This window comes from Neolamprologus brichardi, chromosome 5 (assembly GCF_056152115.1).
Source record: "Neolamprologus brichardi isolate AB-2024 chromosome 5, ASM5615211v1, whole genome shotgun sequence".
NCBI lineage: Eukaryota > Metazoa > Chordata > Actinopteri > Cichliformes > Cichlidae > Neolamprologus > Neolamprologus brichardi.
The window spans coordinates 11,934,647-11,953,744 of NC_142108.1; the positions used below are offsets into that span (position 1 = coordinate 11,934,647).

Here is a 19,098-nt window from a genome sequence, read left to right on the forward strand (position 1 = left end):
GTTTATATACACAGTCTCCCATTTTCAGAGGCTCAGAATTAACTAAACAATTGACAAGTGCTTTCATGACCAGGTTAGGCCTGCTCCCTTATTTGATGAGAAGTAATGCAGATGTAATGTCTTAAATGACCACAGGAGACAGCTAAAGTGGACAATTATAGAATTATTTCCATTGTTTAAGAAAAATAACTTTATGAGTCAAGGACAGGCGCATCACTGTCAAGATCTGCAATCATGTCTTTATGATTGGAGAAAGAGTTTACAACAAGATGCAAAATGCTGATTATAAAAACAGGAAGGCTGGAGAAGACTTTTCTAGAAAGAGCCTGCACAGTTCTGGAAAAAAGTCTTTGGACAGATGACTTTACCAGAATAATGGAAAGAGAAAAGTATGGAGGAGAGAAACGGGTCATTATTTGAAGCATACTACATTATCTGCCAAACATGGTGGAGGCAGTATTATGGCTTGGGTATGTGTGGCTGCTGATGGAAGCAGCAGGATGAATTCTCAAGTATACAGGCCTATACACTCTGCTTATACTCCACCAAATGTTGAAAAAGTGATCGGACGGTGCTTCACAACTGAATCGAAGAATAATGCAAAAGAAAGGTGGCTGATGTAAAAGCCTGCAGAGCATCTCGACCAGGAAGATACATTTGGTGATGTCCATGGTTTCAAGACTTTACACAGTCACTGACTGCAAAAGATTTCATTCAAAACATTGAAAACAATCCTTGTATATTGTAATTATCTTAGTTTGGCTAATTAATTTTAAACCTCAGAAACAGGGTCTAAGTATAAAAATGGCTGTAATTCCTCAACTGTTGATGCAAAATTACTAACTTCTAACTAATACAAAAAAGAAACCAAACAAATTTAAAGTATATTTTTTGTATTAAAAAACATCAATTTTATTTTCAGGGATCTGTATGTAAGAACCTTCACTAGCTGTTTCACAATAAAAAGTGAAACTACCGCTGCTGTGCAAAAAAAAGAGAGAGAGAGGGAGAGAGAAGGAAGCCGTGCTGTAGATTATTTGTTCTACTTTTCTATTTGCTTCTTGGAATCCCAAACAAATTCAGAGAAAATAATTCAACAACACTCAAAAGCGCTAGTAAGTTTTGCGCGGTCCTTCCACCAGGGGGCAGTTCAACCCCAGAAAAGGTGTGACACTCAGTCGAGAAAGATCGACGCCGTCCAATGATATCACAGGTTATTCTGGTCCCGACCAATCCGGCGCCGCGGTGGATGGGCCGCTGTGGAAGATGCTTTGGGTGATGAGGGGGGCATGTGCGGCCAACTGGTGGTGGGACAGTGAAGTTTCTCGCAGGAGTCTCGAGTTGGACACCGCTGGTTTCATAATGATCTCCGCATCTTGCATTTTGGCGCTCGGGCTGTTTTCGTCTGCGCTGGGCAAACATCAGTACGAAGGGGGAACGTTTTCACATTTGAGGAGGCTGCAGGGGGAGTTGGGTGGTGATGAGGAGCGACTTATTCCAGAGAGGAAGGAGCTGCCGAAGCGCAGCGCAGGACTGAATGAACAGACATGTACAGCTTTGCCCGGAGTAGAGTCAGCCCTGCTGAACGACACCAGCACTGTAAGTGACTTCACACCCACAGTGACAGGATTACACGTGAGCTTATTCCTCACATGATGGAGTTGCTCGTAACATTTCCAAACATTTTCCTAACAGATGCACACAAGGAAAGATGTGAATCCTGCATATTAAACTGCTTCTACTTACTGAAGGGGTTTGTAGATTACTCGATCAACCGATGGAAAGACATTTTGATAGTCATTCAATCAAATAAAATTAACTCGATACGTTTAACTAACTCAAATGCTCATATACGATTATGTCAAAGATTTATTTAATAGAAAAACAAATAAAAATAGAGGACCATTATTTTTTTCTGTTATTGGTTAATCTGATATTGTTTAATCAATTATTATTTAATTTATAAATGTTTTTACAGGGATCTCCAGTTTGTTTGCTTTGAGCACCTGTATAAAACTTTAAGATGCACTTTTTACTGGCACATGGGACAGAGGAAAGTTACAAATCAGTCCTAAAAAGATTCCAAAGACTTACTGAATATCAAAATATTTGATATTTTGTATAATATTTATTTGTAACTAGTCAATAAACAAACAAAGAAAACGTGGAGAAGGTGAAAGTGGTTTAGTTAAGTAATCTGCCAGTTCCAGCCAATTCTCCTATTTTTCTAGTTCTTTCTGTTGCAACCTTTTTTTAATTGATCTGGATTAATGTAGGTCAGCACTCCACATGTGTGGTGCTTGCTGACTCTGTGTTTTCATGCTCTGATGGACTAATGGTGCTGGGTGAATGGAGAATGTAACAGCACACAGTCATACACGTTTGACTGTGTTCCTCGTGTCTGGGGGGGATCTTGGAAGAGCCTGCTGATAACATACCTTTACTACCTCTTTGGGATCGCCATGAGATAGTGGAATGGTGGTAGGCATGAAGTACAGTTTTTTTCTTTTTTTATTCTCAGACAAACAACAACTGAGCGTCCAACCAGAAGCACAATAAAAACAAACTCATAAGAAGTTACAACAAAGCTCCACAGGATCATTTTCATGTTGTGTGTGTGTGTCTTAGTTGTGCATGTATTACTAATGCTGTGGGGTCTTGAATCTCTTTATACATTGCGGGGACTTATCTTCCTTATGGGGACAAAAACACATCCATAATGTCAGCCACATGTTTTAAAGTTAGGGGTAGGTTGTAAACCAGTGTATTGTCCTCTGAAATCATGGAAACACCACTTTGGTGTGTGTGAAGGTGGCGTTACATCATTTCACTGAATGAAACACCTGGTCTTCTATCGACCGTGAAAATAATTCAGCGTGTTTTCAGAGAGAAGACTCCTCCCTTCTCCTCTGGGCCTTTCTCCCTGACAAACATTCCCCACGTTCTTCTGCTAAACTTCATCTGATCTCCACTGTGGGCTGATGTCTGAGTTATCAGACCTGCATGCTAGATCAGGAGCGGAAAAAGGATTTAGATCCGTATTATGCGCTCCTTATTTTCCAGATGGCTGTGTAAATTATCAGATCAGACACAGCTGACCTCCTTCTCTCTGTGCTCCTTTTTGTGGTTTTTGTAGACCTGGTAGACTACACAGGATGTGTTCTGTCAGGCAGCCCAAGCCTTAACGTATTTTCCCCATTTGTGCGAGGTTCATTTAGCTGACTCAGGTTAACAAACTAGCTTGTTTTGTTTTTCTTTTCTCTCTCTCTCCCCCCCCCCCCCCCCCCCCCTTCTTCAGACTCGATCCTGTCTCCCGTTCCCTCAGGCCAAAAAGAACAAAACAAACAGGAAAAAAGTGCTCTGTCCTCAGGGTAGCTGGGGTGCAGCCAGCTGCTGGAGCACCACGGAAAGCAGCAGAGCTGGTGTACCACATGGTGTGTGTCAGAAAGAAATCTGGCCTTGTTGATACACAGGGAACATACAAGAACGACAAAGTATAAATGAAGGAGGCACTGGTAGAACCCATGATCAACTCGCACTACTTCAGTGGAAAAATTAGCCTGCTGCATCTAATAGCATCAATCAAACATGCTGAATATGTATTTAACATAACAGATATGTATTGATATGAAAACTTTCCTTACAGAGGGTGGTGCAGGCAAAGATGCTTGATTCCCGTGTTTACCATCCTCTCTGCACAGCCTGCAGCACATGTGGCAGAGTCCAGCTGTGTCTTCACATTAATCAGTTATTCAGTGAACTACGTTGTTAATGTAACAATGAAACTGATGCTACTTTATGTATATACTATATACAGTAAGCCCTTATTTAAAGACAGATATGTCAATATCTTGTAGTTTTTACTTCCTTTGTTTTTACCAGCAAAAATGTGAAGGTTTAGCTGGCAGTTGATTAGTTTTTCATTATTCAGTTTATTATGGATACATAAATTACCAGAAGATCTAACAGTCTAGTCCACTGCTATCTATTTCATAGATCAGGCTGCCGTATCCATTTAAAGCCCAAATGATGAAATAATTGCCAGAAAATTGTAATTTCTTTTGAAAGAAAAAAAAAAGACTCTTTGAACCTTTTGACAGAAAAAAACCCCCATTAATTTGACTATATGAACTTCAGTTTGCATTTTATTTGCCACATCCAGCATTTTTTATTTTATTTTTATTTTGTTTTAATTCTGCAGTTTAGGTTTTTTGGTGAGGAAAACAAACACTGGTGATGCAGAAGTCTCAAAAACTCATGTATCAAATATGATATGATAGGTCTTCCATTTTTTTTTTAGCATGCTAACATTTAGTGTTGGAGCCAACAGATGACAGATTGGCATTGCCATCTGACGAGCCATGCTGCTAGCCTGGAGAGAAAAACATGAAAAAGACCAAACAAAAAGATTTTGCTGTGCTGTTCTCGCCCAAGCAGCTAATTATTTGAGAGATTAAAATTTCGCTCAGACTTAAACTGGGCAATAATCATGATTTTTTTTAAATCACTTTGTAAATGTATTAGTTAAAAATTAATTAGCATTAATTTTTTTTCTCTTCTTTTCTAGTATTCCTGGAGAATAAGAATCTAGCAAACAGCTTGGAACTCAAATCGTAGTCGAACAGCAGAGGCTTGCATTGCTGCTTCATGTGTGAGATCAGAGCCTCAGCATTTGACCTGTTTCTGAAGTTTTATGCGTGTAAACATTGCTGAAGCAGAGAGAATAAGGAGCTCATTGTGTTGCCTTTTCTGTGAGAGGACTTTACTGTGCTCCCACCCACAGACTGTGTGTTATTGAGTCTGCTTGTATAGATGTTTGTATGTGTCTATTTGCGATGCACACTCCAGAAGTTTTGTTGTTTATGACTGAACTAAATGCCAGATTCGGGAGGTTAGAGAAGCCTTTACAGAGCAGCTCTGGACCCTTAAATCCAACATGAGACACAGCATGAGGTCATGTCTGGTATGTGAGGCCATGTCCAACTGGGTCAGGCTTATCTTCATTTTTACATACATGATGTTAATTTACATTCCTACATTTAGATGTCTATCTTGGCCCATGATAATCTTATAGAGAAGATTATAAATCTGAGGAGTTTTCACTTCCTGGTTAAATACTAGGTAAAAAAACAAAAAAAGACAACCTATGATATAAATGCAATGTTTGATCGTTTAGGTGTGTGTCCTGCAGCTGGGCAAGTCAGCTTTAGTCCATATAGAGTTTCAGAGAAACCGATGTGGAAAGTGTCCCACTGGTTTAAATTTAACACAGGTGTGATAGCAACTGGCAGAAACATTTGCAAAGACTTAGTATTAGGACAAGACATGACTTAAATTTCATATTGTTTAGTTTGAAATTATCATAATATTTTACATTTTATGATATGGCTCTGCTGTGATTGTACAGTCATTTATGTCCTCCTCAGGATGAATTATATTAACTTTGTTGATTTTAGCATTGGTAGTCATCCCGCATTTCAGTTTCTACGATTATGTTGATTTTGAGCAAGATACCAGCACAGCAAATGACATTCCCATCAGCCTCAGCTCTACTTGTATTTGCATTGGTTTGAAAACTCTGCTTGTTATTAGTGGCATTGCTGGTATTTTTAGCATGTTCACACAAGCATTTATCTCAAAGCATTACTTTGCTATAAGCTCCTGTAGCCTCTCCAGTAGTTTTTACATGACTCAGTGCAGTGATAAGTCCAACCTTACTGCTTCCACAGGAATTAAGAGGGTAAGTAGCAGTAGCCAGGTGCTGCTAATCCAATACCCTTGATTAGATGATCATCAGCAAGTGTGAACACCTCGATAAAAACACAAATTTTTGCAGCTTATTGGTCTGGAGCATGCAAGTGTGTATTAAAGCAACCAGTCAGTCTTCACAGGAGTGGACTTCCATGTAAATTTAGACTCTCCATGTTATGATCCATGAGCTACTCTTTATACCAGAGTATTCTAGAGTGAAACATGAGGCCATCTGTCCAACAGCTTGGCCAAAACTGGGTCATGCAACAGGACAATTATCCAAGGCACAGGGGCGAATGTACAACCAAATGGCTGAAAAAGAAAAGAATCAAGGTGTTGCAATGGTCCAGTCAAAGTCCTTAAGAGAGCTGTGCTTCAGTTCAAACCTCAATAAACTGAAGCAACACTATAACGAAGACTGGGAAGTGGGAGGAGTACTTTTCATAGAGTCCTCTGAAAAGTTTGCCTTGGTTGTCTGGGAAAATTTAAGTATGTGTGTGTACTCTATATGTACATATTTATATTCATATCTGCTTATTTAATCCTTATTGACATTATCTAATAGTATCATAAATTGTGTTAAGGTGATTAAAAAAACTAAAGATATACTTAGAATGCTAATACTTGTAGCTGTGTAGTCTCATTAAAACATGTCTAGTGGAGCATATGCTAATAGTTTTGCTTTCTTATATCTTGTAAATATCTTTAAAGTCTTGACATTTAACCTGTATGTTCAAGCTAGAGAGTGAGTTTTGAGGAGGACAGCACATATGACTTTTTTTAAAAAAAAAACTGACCAATAGGATGAAAAGAGGATTGCAAACGGGGTTGAAGTTGTAAAATAGTTATACGATCAAAATAGGAACAGACGGATGCAGGAGGCATACGGCAGACGTGACCATCTTCTGTGGCTTTATGGACACAGACGCTTTTGGGCTGTACTCACCTTGAAAACATCTTTGTCCCTCCAGCTAAAGAGAGGAGGGGAGTAACCTGCTCCCTCAGACTCCAAACATTGTGGGCTGTGGCTAGAGACCAAACACTTGAGCTTCAGTCGGGATGAATGAAGAGGAATGTTGTTTTTCTGTCAGAGTTGGGAAATAGTAGTTCTGCTCCCTCCGTGCCTCTAATATTATGTCACACCTGTTCCTTTTATTTTGAACTTTGAGTCTTTTGGGGCTTGAGGAATGTATTAGTAAGTGACTGTTAAGGTAAACACTGGAAAAATTGGCTACATTCAGCCTTAATGTCTGTCATGTGTTTGAGAGAGTGTTCTTGCTGCGTTCGAGACATTAGCAAAGTGTGTTGTTCTCTGGCTTGGTCTTTGTGATTTACACAGGAATGTAGGTCACACAGGCAGAGTGCATCTAAATGACCGAGCTGCTTTGGACAGTATGGAAAATTCAAGCTGTGCTCTCCGTTCATGTGTCTAGTTTTTAGTAAACGGCAGTGTTTTCTGTATTTTCACTAAAATGTCCTCTTTTTTTCCCTCCCTTTCAGTTCACGTTCAAGGTGCAGACATTGGGTTCACTGTCTTTAGCCTGGGTGGGCGATGGATCAGGGGTGAGTTCATGTGTATGACAATATATAACTCCAAGATGATGCTTGATTTCTGTGTAACTCCATTCATCTCTCACCCCAGGTGCTGCTGGTGTTGACAACCTTTCAGGTGCCTTTGTTCATGATCCGCTTCGGTCAGTCTAACCTCTACAGGAGGTGAGAAGTGCCTCGCTGCTGGTTTGGTTTAGTGGCTTTTATAAACTTTTACTAATTACAGTGGTCTGAGGGTCTAACTGCAACCTTGTCTGTGTGTCAGTGAAGACTATGGGAAGACGTTCAAAGACGTGACTCATCTGATTAACCACACCTTCATCCAGACAGAGTTTGGCATCGCTATCAGTCCAGACCACTCAGGGAAGGTGAGTGATTCTTTAAAAGAGTCAGTACATGCAGTGCAATACGATGAAATATCCTCAAAGGTTTCTGCAGTTGTGGATCATTTCTCATCTACTTGTGTTTTCAGTAAAACGGCACAATTTCCTCAGTTCTTCTGTTGTTTACATCTAAAGAAAACAGTAAATAAATGTCAGTTGTAATCCTCTGATTCACAGGTGGCATCTCCAAAATGTTTATTTGATCTGATAATCCACTGACATAAAATTAAGAAAAGCAATGAATCCCCACCTGAATAATGTTCAGTGTTTTGGTTTGATTTAAATGTGTTTTCTCTCTCATCAGCTACGTGGCCGATTGATTTAACTCTGGCTCTTTTGTTTGGCTTCAGGTGATCCTGAGCGGTGATGTGTCCGACGTCGGGGGTTTTCGGCTGTTTCGCTCGCAGGACTTTGGACTGACCTTTGTTTCCACCGACCTGCCATTTGAGCCCCTCATTCAGATCCTGTACAACCCCGGGGACTGCAACAAACTTCTGACACTCAGTATCATGGTATATAGTCAGGGATTTGGAGTTTCAATAAAAGAAAACCTCTCTTCTCCTGAAGTGAACGATTTCCTAATTTCTCAATTAGGAATGGGTAAATACTAAAAATAAACATGTACTCCCTTTTTACTGACAAAGCTTTTTTCTTTTAAGATGGACCTGTGGTTGTCTGAGGACTTTGGTGCCACCTGGAGGAAGATCCACGACAGTGTGTGTTTGGTCAGATGGTAAGAACTGACCTCCCCATCAGATTGATGTTAAAGTATAATTAAGGACAGGGGAGACAATCAGGACAGGTGAGGGGTGTGAACCTTACCTTTGGCCTTTTTTTTTTCTTAGAGACTTTCCCTCAACTTTAATGAAAGTGACATATAAACATAAAGCAGTGCGTGCTTCCTTTAGACAGGATTCCTGCTCTCTGTTTCTGAGCCAGGAGTAAATTTCGGGCCCAGGTTAAAGGCCACTGGTGTTTACACATAAAATAAATGTTTCTCATAAAACACAAGTTTCCATCACTGACAGGCACATTTGTCCGTGTGGGTTTACAAACAGTCAACATGTACGTCTTTGCTTTTGGTAAAAATAGGAGTGTGTGTGTTCTTTGTCCATTGTTGTTTTTCCAGCTGCTTTCCTCACCACAGTCTGTATCCCCCGTCCTGACTCTGGTTTTATTTGAACACCAGAGTTCACATGAGGTTGCGGTGTCAGCCTGTGGTTGTTAGCGCTGCATTGTGGGAACATTGTGATAGCTCTGTGCGACCACAGCTGTCATTTAGGCCTCAACCCAAATTGACTGCAGAGCCAGGGAGCTGAGGTTGCTGTCAGACTGAATCATGAGTCAGCAGTGGCATTCTTATTCAGCCCGCAGTCCTTGAACCAGAATCTGTGCAGTGTGAAAACCTTCATCTTGTTTGGCAGCGAACAAAACCCGACAGAACTTGTGGGGGGTGTCTGTGTGTGTGTGTGTGTGTGTGTGTGTGGGGGGGGGGGGGGGGGGGGGTAACCAAGGTAACCAGGGTTGATGTCTGCCTTGCTCACACCAGCACTTTAAAACCATAGCCATAATCTGCAATTTATACAAATTCCAAAAGTGGATCTACATTTGATTTACAGATGTTAAACAATGTTAGCGCAATTAGATCTTTCCCTCCACCGTCTGATTCTACCCAATTATGGTTTGTTTTTCTCACACACAGGGGTCCAAAGAATAGCATCTACTTTACCACAAACAACAACGGATCATGCAGTAAGTGAAGATAACACCATCCCTCCACAGAAGCCCTTTCAGACATGCACTCCTTTTATGAACCACCTGAATGTGTCGTATCCGAACGCGGACCCAGGTTTATCATTCCTTAAAAGTTGTGCCTTGTTGTTGACAGTCATGAGTTACTTTCAACTTGGCAGTCTAAACCAAATGGATTCTTACACACGAATAGATCCACACAGTATTAAAAGTTTCTCGCGCGCCTTGGCCCGTGGCTGAGCTGACTAGAGAGTGCATTAAACAGCCGTAAACAGAATTAAACAGTATTTTGTCTTAACTCTGCTGCTGATTTTCAGTATTTATTTCATGATTTATTTCCAATCAAGAAATTAAATCTATGTGCAACTCAATCCATTCCTTTAACAGACTTATTAAAGCAGCAGAGATATGTATCCCCACTTTATGTGGGTAAAGTGGTATATTAACACGTTCAATAATACTTCCACTAACTTCACCTTTTTTTTCTGTCAGATGACAAAGGCATGTTACATCTACGAAAGACATTCGACTACGGTAAAAGTTTCCACACCATTGCAACGAGAGTTTACTCATTTGTACTTGGAGGAAGATTTGTTTTCGCTTCCATCATGACTGGCACGGTACGTCTGTGTGTGTGTCTGCACGCGCCTTTGTACCTTTATTCTTTAAGAGCAGAGTGTGTTTGTTTTGTGAACAGACATTACATTTTTGCAGTCTGTGTATTTAGTGGCATTGGGTGTAGTTGTTTATTTGTACACCCATTTTCTTCTTCTTCTTTCTATGCTTTCTTTACTCAGTTTGCAAAACAAAAATACATCTTCTCACTTAAGGCGTTCAAATAGTTTGTGACATCTGGCATTAATGTTCAGTTTGTATCTGGATATCCTATCTGGGTAACTAAACACAGATACAGGAAATCTTTCATACCTCATGCAATAACTATTTGTTATACAATACATCTGTCTGGCAAAGAGTCATCTGCTCTTTAATTTTATGATGATGATCTTTTTCCTGCATGGATATTAAAATATTTGATTTTACTTGCTATATATTATTATTAGTTGTCTTATAAATATTATTTATAGCTTGTCTCTACTCAAAATCGCATGCTTGCAGTGTAAATGCTTGCATTGTGACTGGAATGCAGTTTGTTTGGTGTGACTGTATCTGGAGTTGGCCTGGCCCACATTCATAAGATGATGATCTGCTCACACAAAGTTGAAAGGCCATCTACATCTTCCTCTTGGTGTAGCTTTCAAGATAAAAGCACAGTTTTATAAATGTATTACCAACAATGCTTTCCTTGACTGGGAATACAGTATAAGCCATGCATGCAGAGGAATTTACTCACACTCCTTGAACTCACATATTTCATGAGGCATGTAGAATTGAATGTTTTAATATCTGGTGTAAAGGCAAATAAAAGAGACAGACTGGGTGTCTTTAATAATACGGGGTGTAGGCGATGAGCATATACTGTATAACCAACAGTGTCATACAGGTGCCTGGATTTTGGTGTAATGATTCCCACTAAAAGTAGCATAAATACACCTTCTGTGCAGTAACTGTGTCTGTGCATGTGTGTGTGACAGAGTACAGAGCGTATGATCCACGTCTCAGTAGATGGTGGCGAGACGTGGAACATGGCTCAGCTTCCTACAGTCACCCACGAGCAGTTTTACTCCATCCTGGCAGCCAATCAGGACGTGATCTTCATGCACGTGGATGACCCCGGTGGTAAGAACTGGTGCTGATGATGATTTCTCTTCTGCTATCAGTTAACATATCCAAGTGTATAATCCAGACGTGTGTTCTGTGCGGAGCAGACTCTGGTGTTGGAACCATCTATGTGTCAGATGACAGAGGAACTGTGTTCTCCAAGTCTCTGGAGCGCCACCTCTACACAACCACAGGAAGTGACACTGACTTCACTGTCATCCATTCACTCAGGGGCGTCTACATGACCAGTGTGCTCGCAGACGGTCAGTTAACACACTAGTTAAATGTAGTAAATGTGAAAATTATCTTCTGCTAGGAATTTAAGTGAATTTTGAATCCGTCATGTTTGTTTTGCAGATGGCACAGTGGAGACTGTAATCACCTATGACCAAGGAGCAAAGTGGCAGAGGCTGCGCAGACCAGAGAACAGCCACTGTAACACTGACACCTCTACCAACAGACCTAACAGAGTGAGACACACAGACACAAGTATTGGAGTATATTTTTATTAGGATGTGGTCGCATGTGACCTCTTGTAACGCCCCAAAATAAACTCTTTCAAACAGATTTAATTTCTCAGTACGAGCCAGTGTGTAAACATTGTTTTCATCACCATGTCTTTACAGTGCAGGCTACACATCCACGCCTCCTACAGCACCACCATGAAGATGAACGTCCCCATGCTTCCTCTCTCACAGCCCAGTGCAGTGGGCCTCATTCTGGCCCACGGTAAGACACACAAAGCCACCAAATTCTTTCAGTGCAATCAGTTTTACTGAATGTTTCTTGATAGTCTCCCTCCGTTTTCTCCAGGCAGTGTTGAAGATGCAGAGTCAGTTCTCTTCCCTGATGTTTATGTGTCTGATGATGGGGGCTACTCATGGATGTTGGCCCTCAAGGGACCCCATCATTATGCTATACTGGACTCAGGAGGCCTGCTGGTGGCTGTGGAGCACACTAACTTACCTGTCAGCCAGATAAAGTGCGAACAACTGTTAAACACTGTCTAGCATTTTGTGACATATATGTAAGTGTTTGTGTGTGTCACTTTTGCAGCTAATGTTTTTTTTAACCACCCGTCAGGTTTTCCACAGATGAAGGACAGTGCTGGCATACATATAACTTCACCAATGACCCACTTCACTTCAGTGGCATGGACAGTGAGCCTGGCTCTCGCTCCATGAATGTCAGCCTGTGGGGCTACAGGAAGGACTTCAGTAAATGGGTGGTGATCACTATAGACTTCAGGAAGCTCCTCACCAGAGACTGTGAGTAAGGCACAGAGGATGGCGATGTTTGTGCAGCATTACAGCAAGTGTGTTTTCACTATGATAATGTGTGTGTTTGCTTTTGCAGGCACAGAAGGAGACTACGTGCAGTGGCTGGCTCACTCTTCAGACACCACTGGTTCTAATGATGGCTGTTTGCTGGGCTATAAAGAGACCTTCTTACGCCTGAGGAAAGGCTCTGTTTGCTGGAACGGGAGGGACTATGCAGTCACCAAGAGGCTGTCCCCCTGTCCATGTACACTGGATGATTATCACTGGTATCTCCTTGTTCACTTCATCTCCTTTTGTGCAAGTGATTGGTGTAATAGATGAACTTGTGACTTTATTATGGTATTCTTGAAACTGGGTTTTGATTTTTACATAAGAAGATTGTGGGGTATACATTATATTTGTAGAAATGCTCTTTATGCATGACTTTTTCTTTCAACATATTATTTATTCTGCTATTCCGTCTCTCTACTAGTTCAAAATACACTATGTGGACAAAAGTATTGGAACACGTACACATCAAACCCACAGGAACCTTTATGACATCCATTTCTAATTCCAAAGGCATTAATATGAAGTTGGACTATAGCTATAACAGCTTCCACTCTTCTGGGAAGGCTTTCTACAGCATTTTTGGAATGTGTGTGGGAATTTTTGCTCATTCATCCAGAATGGCATTTATAAGCTCAGATGTTGGTAAAGAGGACCTGGCTTTTAATCTCTTTTCTAGTTCAACCCAAAGGTGGTGTTCAATGGGTTTGAGGTCAGGGCTCTGTCTGGACCAGTCAAATTCTTCCACACCAAACTCATCCAGCCATGTCTTTATGGACCTTGCTTTGTGCACAGGCGCGCAGTCATCCTGGAAAGAAGGGGGTTTTCCATAACTGTTCCCACAAAGCTGTAAGGAGAGAATTTTCAAAAATATCTTGGTAAGCTGAAGCGTTTAGATTTACCTTCACTGAACATGTTTCTACTGATCCAGAGTCCAGTGACAACATGCTCCATCCAATGCTTTGGATTGCTCCTGGGGATGTAAAGCTTGCATGTAGCTGCTGATCAGCTGCCATGAAGCTCCCAGCGCACAGCTTTTGTGCTGATGTTAACGACAGAAGAGGTTTGGACCTGTGCAGTTATTTAGTCAGTAGAACACTGGTGATTTTTACACCTTAACATCCAGTCTGTAACTGTACCTGTGACTGGCTGTGGTTCCCAATTGCTTCCACTTTGCAATAATATCACTTACATGTGATCGTGGAATGTCTAGAAGGGAAGAAATTTTATGAACTGACTATTACAGTACCACTCTCAAATACAGTGAGATCACTCTTCCACAAATGTGTAAAGGCAGACTGCATGGCTAGGTGTGTGATTTTCTACACCAGTGGGACTGAATAAAATACTGGAATACAGTGATAAACAAGTGTGACCCAATATTTTTGTCCATATAGTCTAAATTTGATCTATCTTATCTTATTTGCATATTTGACAGTTCAATGAATCTTCGGCTTTTTGCATTCAACAGTGTATTAGTGTAGAAATGACACAGCTTTGTGTTGCAGTGATTTTGGGTATTACCGACCAGAGAACAGCTCAGAGTGTGTGGAGCAGGAAGAGTTGAAGGACCGTCCTTTGGAGTTCTGTTTAAATGGGACAACTGAACAGCTGCAGACCAGTGGGTGAGGACATTTGACATTTTTACCAAAACCCCCCAAAAAACAAAACCTCTTACTAACCAAGATACATTATGCATTATAATTATAATACACATTTTGCATATTACACATACTATCCCTGTGCCTGAGATGCACAAACCATTTTTACACATCCACAACACCCCTGAACTCTTCTTGGACTCACCTGGCATGTGTGAAATGCAATGTCCAAGGCAATCAGATCATTTTTTGGGGGCAGAAGCACAGACTCTCGATTATATACTCCCTTGGTTCTGCTTGTTTGTCTTTCTGTGAGCAGTCTAGCATCCACTTTTCAAGATATCATGTTTTTTGTGATCCTAGATAGAAATAAGAGCTTGAGCTTATTTAATTTAAATAATTTAACATTTAAAATTAAAATAAAAGTCAAAGCTTAACTGGTGAGAAAAATGTCAGGAAACCATATCAAGTAATATATCAGATGAAAGGGCATGGAGAGAGCTGTACAACACACTTGTTGTAATAAAAACATCATAAAACATCAGTTTTTAGAATAGCCAACTGTCTCTGATTTCAGTCTGCTAGAAAAATGGCATGAAAGTGGGTCATTGGGCCTGCAAACTTAGATGGAGAAGCAGAAAATATTCTAAAAATTTGATGATTGCAGTTGTTGAAAACACATATTTAACTAAATTATTTTCTGAGTTATTAGTTGTGTTTTTTAGACAGGACAATCTATCTATCTAATATCTTAAAGCAGCATGAAAACTGAATGAAAACGCAATTTTCTTCATTTCTGTGTTCAGATATCGTCACTAGGTGTCATTTGCAACTTGAAGTTTTTTTATTAATGTGTCAGAAAGGACAGCTGGGGAAAAAATTCAGACCTTGTTCTTCCAGAATTGTAACAAAGTTCGTGTGCAAAAGCAGGTACATTTACAAAGAGACACTTCAGGAACTGTTGGTGTCCATGCTTCAAGACAGGATTTTCTAAATGGCCATTCTTTTTCCCACTTTTTTTGTGCTTGTTAATCTCCCTCCACTGTTGTCAGGAATAATATTTTGAGTTTTTCTGCTGTAACTGATGTCCTTTTCTTTGAATTTTGTCTTGCCTTACATATATTTCTCCCTCCTTTTCAAGCTACCGGAAGATTCCCAGCAGCCAGTGCGAGGGAGGTTTCCAACCAGTTAGGAAGGAGACGGACTTGAGGAGGATGTGCACCAGCAACGCTCTTCTTCCTCATTCCCTAGTGAGTTCTGCTTATTCTGAAATACAGGCTGTGCAGGTTAGTATATAGACTTATTGGGACAAAATGAAAGTTAAGGAAGGGTCTGATCTTCAGCATGGTCAGCACTGGAGGTGTGAAATGGCTAATCACGTAGCAGCTTGAGTCGAGCTTTTGATCAAATGTAGTAAAAATGTGAAAATTTTAACATCTGTTAACAGAAAGTGTAAATTGATGTTTCTCTTCACTATTGAAACACATATATTTAGAGTTTAGAGGTAAATGGAGATACAGACTGATGAAGAGCAGAACATTTTTTGATGAGACGTAACAGCCACTTCCCCCAAAAGTCTGTTTAATCTTTTATTAGTACATGCAAGCATTCTAAAGTGATTCCTCTCCCAGTTTGACCTACAAGTCACTTTTTCATGCTTTCTTTTGGTGACTCTTATCGAATGAATGGCATTAAACTGCAGGCTTGTTAACTAACTGAAAAGGAAAGAAGGGGAAAAACAGCACAGGGGGGAAAAAGTTAAGTCTTGTGGTATCACAGAATCATTTTTGCAAACAGTGCAGCATGATGGCATTGTAAAATGACTTACTCAGTGATTTCAGACTCCAGTGTTGGTGTCATTTCCAAATCAAGATGTCGTCAAGCCAGTGTAACAGAAAATGAGGCGGTGCAGTGGGCAAAATCATTTGTGTTTGCTTTTTGAATGAGTTTAAGGAGCATTATTGCTCATCATTGTTCTACACAGATCTAATTGAGTTTCATGCTTTGTGAATGTTTTGAATCTATAAAACGGATGTGTGTATTTTCCTTTTTTGTTTTGATCCGTTACCTTTTCCTTACTAAAAAGTTACAGTTTTTTCTTTTTTGTTTGTTTTTGTTTACTTTTTAAAATTTCATTTAGGTATATTTAATGCATAAATTGCAAATTAAAATGCATGAAAAGACACTTCGGAAGCCCAAATAATGTATAAACTGTAGGCCGAGGAACCTAGTGCACTGCGTTGCATATTTAAACTTTTCCCGTCTCTTGAACAGATTGAAAACAGTTCAACGAATACTGCTCTCATAGTCATGGTCGTCATAGCGATCCTCCTGACAAGCGCTGTCGCAGGTGTTTGGCTGGTTAAGAAATATGTCTGTGGAGGACGGTGGGTTACTTTCTTTTCTTTTTTCACCCTTTGCAGCCGCAGTAATAAATGATGCACTCACATCTCTTTGGTTTCTTCATAATATGGACTTTTGTCCTCATCAGGTTCCTCGTGCACCGTTACTCTGTTATGAGGGAACATGCTGAAGCTAACAAAATAGAAGGAGTGGATGATGTGGACCCCCACTACATGGAGACAGGAAAAGCACAGTACAATGAGGACTCGGATCAGGTAGATGTTGTGTAAAGGGCCCCTTATATTCATTAGTTTTACCTAAAACGCTGTGATTATCTATAAACACTGTTATACTGTTTGTGTCTCCACATAGGACCTTTTAGAATAAGATTTCTTTCCACTCAAAGGCTCTTCAGACTAAATCTAAAGCAGTCTTTCATGATGCCTGGGCATTCCTGTTGCTCCCACATGCTGATTAACATCTGCTTCTCACTTCTCGCTATCCCCTGGAGGCCGGAGGACTCAGCAGCAGCGGGGCGACTTCCTATATTGCTTCCTTGTACCGGCTGAGACTCCCAGCAAATAGGCGCACTGGTGATTTTGGTAGGGGACAGAAGAAAGCCTCTGGGATCCCCGGAGAGCTTTTGTTCTCTCTGTCACAGAAAATTCTGTAAAGACCTTTGAGTGTGAAAATGTGCTCCATTGTGCTCTGTATGTTTCCTTTCATGATGACCTGAGAAGAGACCGCGTTGCACTGCACAAGCACCATGCAGCTGCTACAGCTTGGACATGTGGGTGCACAGAATGTTTTATTAAGAGCTGGGAAACATGGGAGAAACAGGACACAGAAAATAATCAGTATTTTAGCTCAGAGTTTTCATCTGCTGTCAGTTAAGTAGTTTTTGTACTCTGTACATTTAAAACTTTAGGATCCAGTCCTTGTGTTCATGGTGGGCCACTTTATCTGTATCGCTAATCGCTAAAATGAAGCAATAACATCATTTTTTTGTTCCTCATTTTGTCACAGGGTTTGAGAAATTGGGGTTTTGTATTTGATACTAACTCCTGTGAACAGTGGTACCTATTTTTAATAGTCTTTTTCTTTCAACCATACTGTCTGGATCTTTGAAGGTAAAAACTGGCCAGAATCGCTTAATGCACTAGAAATTGTAAGACTCAAATTGGTGATTGGAATTGGCTTTTTTTAAGAGAACCTTTCATCTTTTGTTAGGTACCAGATAATGTGCCAAAGTTAATGTAGTTCTTGCTTTCAAAACATGTTCTCCTAGTTCAGTGTGCAAATAATGGATATTAAAAATCAGAAGCTGCTGTGCTACTGGGATTTTCCTGCACAACCATCCCTTCACAGAGAATGGTCTGAAAAAGAGAAAATATGCAGTTAGTAAGTTTTCTGGGTGGAGATTTCTTGTTGATGTCAGAGGAGCTTTGAGCTGACAGGATTCCAACAGTAACTCAAATAACCATTCGTTACAACCAAGGTATGCGGAAGAGCATCTCTGAATGTACCACCCACCACACAGCAGATGGGCTACAGCAGCAGAAGACCAGACTGCTGTCAGCTAAGAACAGGAAGTGGAGGGTATATGTGCATAGGCTCACGGGTATTAGACAACAGCAGATTGTTGCAGACCAGGCATCAACAATCTGCCGTTGCCTGGACTGATGAGTCTCAGTTTCTGTTGTGACAATCTGATAGGGTCAGAAACAACGGGAAACCATGGATCCATCCTGCCTTTTATCATCAGTTTGGGATGGTGGTGGTGTAATGGTGTGGTGGATATTTTTCTTGGCACACTTGTTGACCACACCACAGTGCATTCTTCCCATGGCTGCTTCCAGCTCGATAACATCACGTTACAAAGCTCAAATCTTCCCAAACTGGTTTCTTGAACACAAGAAAGAGTCCACTGTACTCAAATGGCCTCCACAGACACTAGATTACAATCCAATAGAGCACCTCTTACACAATTTAAACAATCTATTACGTATATAAACTGTAGTAAACAAGAGTAAACGATTTTAATCCTTCATTTTTAGTGCTTAGTGAAACCCAGCCCAACACAGTCATTATTTTTCACTCTCCTGCGAGTGTGGTGAAAATGAAAGACTTGAATTATTGCCAAAGCACTTTTAATGGTTATTTTTCAAACATTAGCCCAGCATTATAAAAACTTATGCTCATCCAAACCCTTTACTTGAACTTCTATGATATTTTTGTTTAACAGGATGCGCCAGTACATTGCTGTTTGTTTGTTTGTTTGCTTGTTTGTTTGTTTGTATTTCACTGACATTTCAGCCAGGCATAATCAGCAAATAAATAACGATAGTGGTTTTAAAAAGAAGTGCAAACATTTCTATAATCATCTGATATCAGCGCAACACAAAACTTTTTGTTCACAATAACAGTGTATTAAGATTAATGGTGCCTGGTGACCGTAAAGAGCGCTTGCTTTATAAAATTAACTACACCTGTGTCCCAGTGCGCATGTCTGTGTAACATCAAGTGTTTTAGCTAGTATGTTGGCTGGCTGCCATTTTTATTATCTGCGGTGTAAGAAGTATAACATTTGACACACATGTAGGGCTTATGGCTAATGCTTGTATTCTCCAGCAGATGCAATACCACCCCAGCAAATAAGCTATTGCAATA

The 19,098-nt window shown here is 40.3% G+C and overlaps 1 protein-coding gene across 1 annotated transcript; it reads left to right on the top strand.

Moving 5' to 3' along the window:
* Positions 1-1,266: 1,266 nt before the first annotated feature.
* Positions 1,267-18,829, top strand: sort1a (sortilin 1a). The gene is made up of 20 exons (XM_006784416.3): positions 1,267-1,599; positions 7,252-7,314; positions 7,394-7,467; positions 7,568-7,670; positions 8,036-8,197; positions 8,345-8,418; positions 9,388-9,437; positions 9,930-10,057; positions 11,030-11,174; positions 11,264-11,419; positions 11,514-11,626; positions 11,783-11,885; positions 11,970-12,138; positions 12,240-12,424; positions 12,513-12,702; positions 13,993-14,109; positions 15,227-15,335; positions 16,360-16,472; positions 16,577-16,703; positions 16,801-18,829. Exons 1-20 carry the CDS (start codon positions 1,267-1,269, stop codon positions 16,813-16,815), a joined length of 2,529 nt encoding a protein of 842 aa, XP_006784479.3. The 3' UTR covers positions 16,816-18,829.
* Positions 18,830-19,098: the final 269 nt, after the last annotated feature.

Coding starts and splice junctions, on each gene's coding strand:
- sort1a (XM_006784416.3), top strand. CDS start 1,267: ATGCTTTGGGTGATGAGGGGGGCATGTGCGGCCAACTGGTGGTGGGAC. Junction 1,600..7,251: donor TGCTGAACGACACCAGCACT/GTAAGTGACTTC, acceptor CCTCCCTTTCAG/TTCACGTTCAAGGTGCAGAC. Junction 7,468..7,567: donor CAGTCTAACCTCTACAGGAG/GTGAGAAGTGCC, acceptor TCTGTGTGTCAG/TGAAGACTATGGGAAGACGT.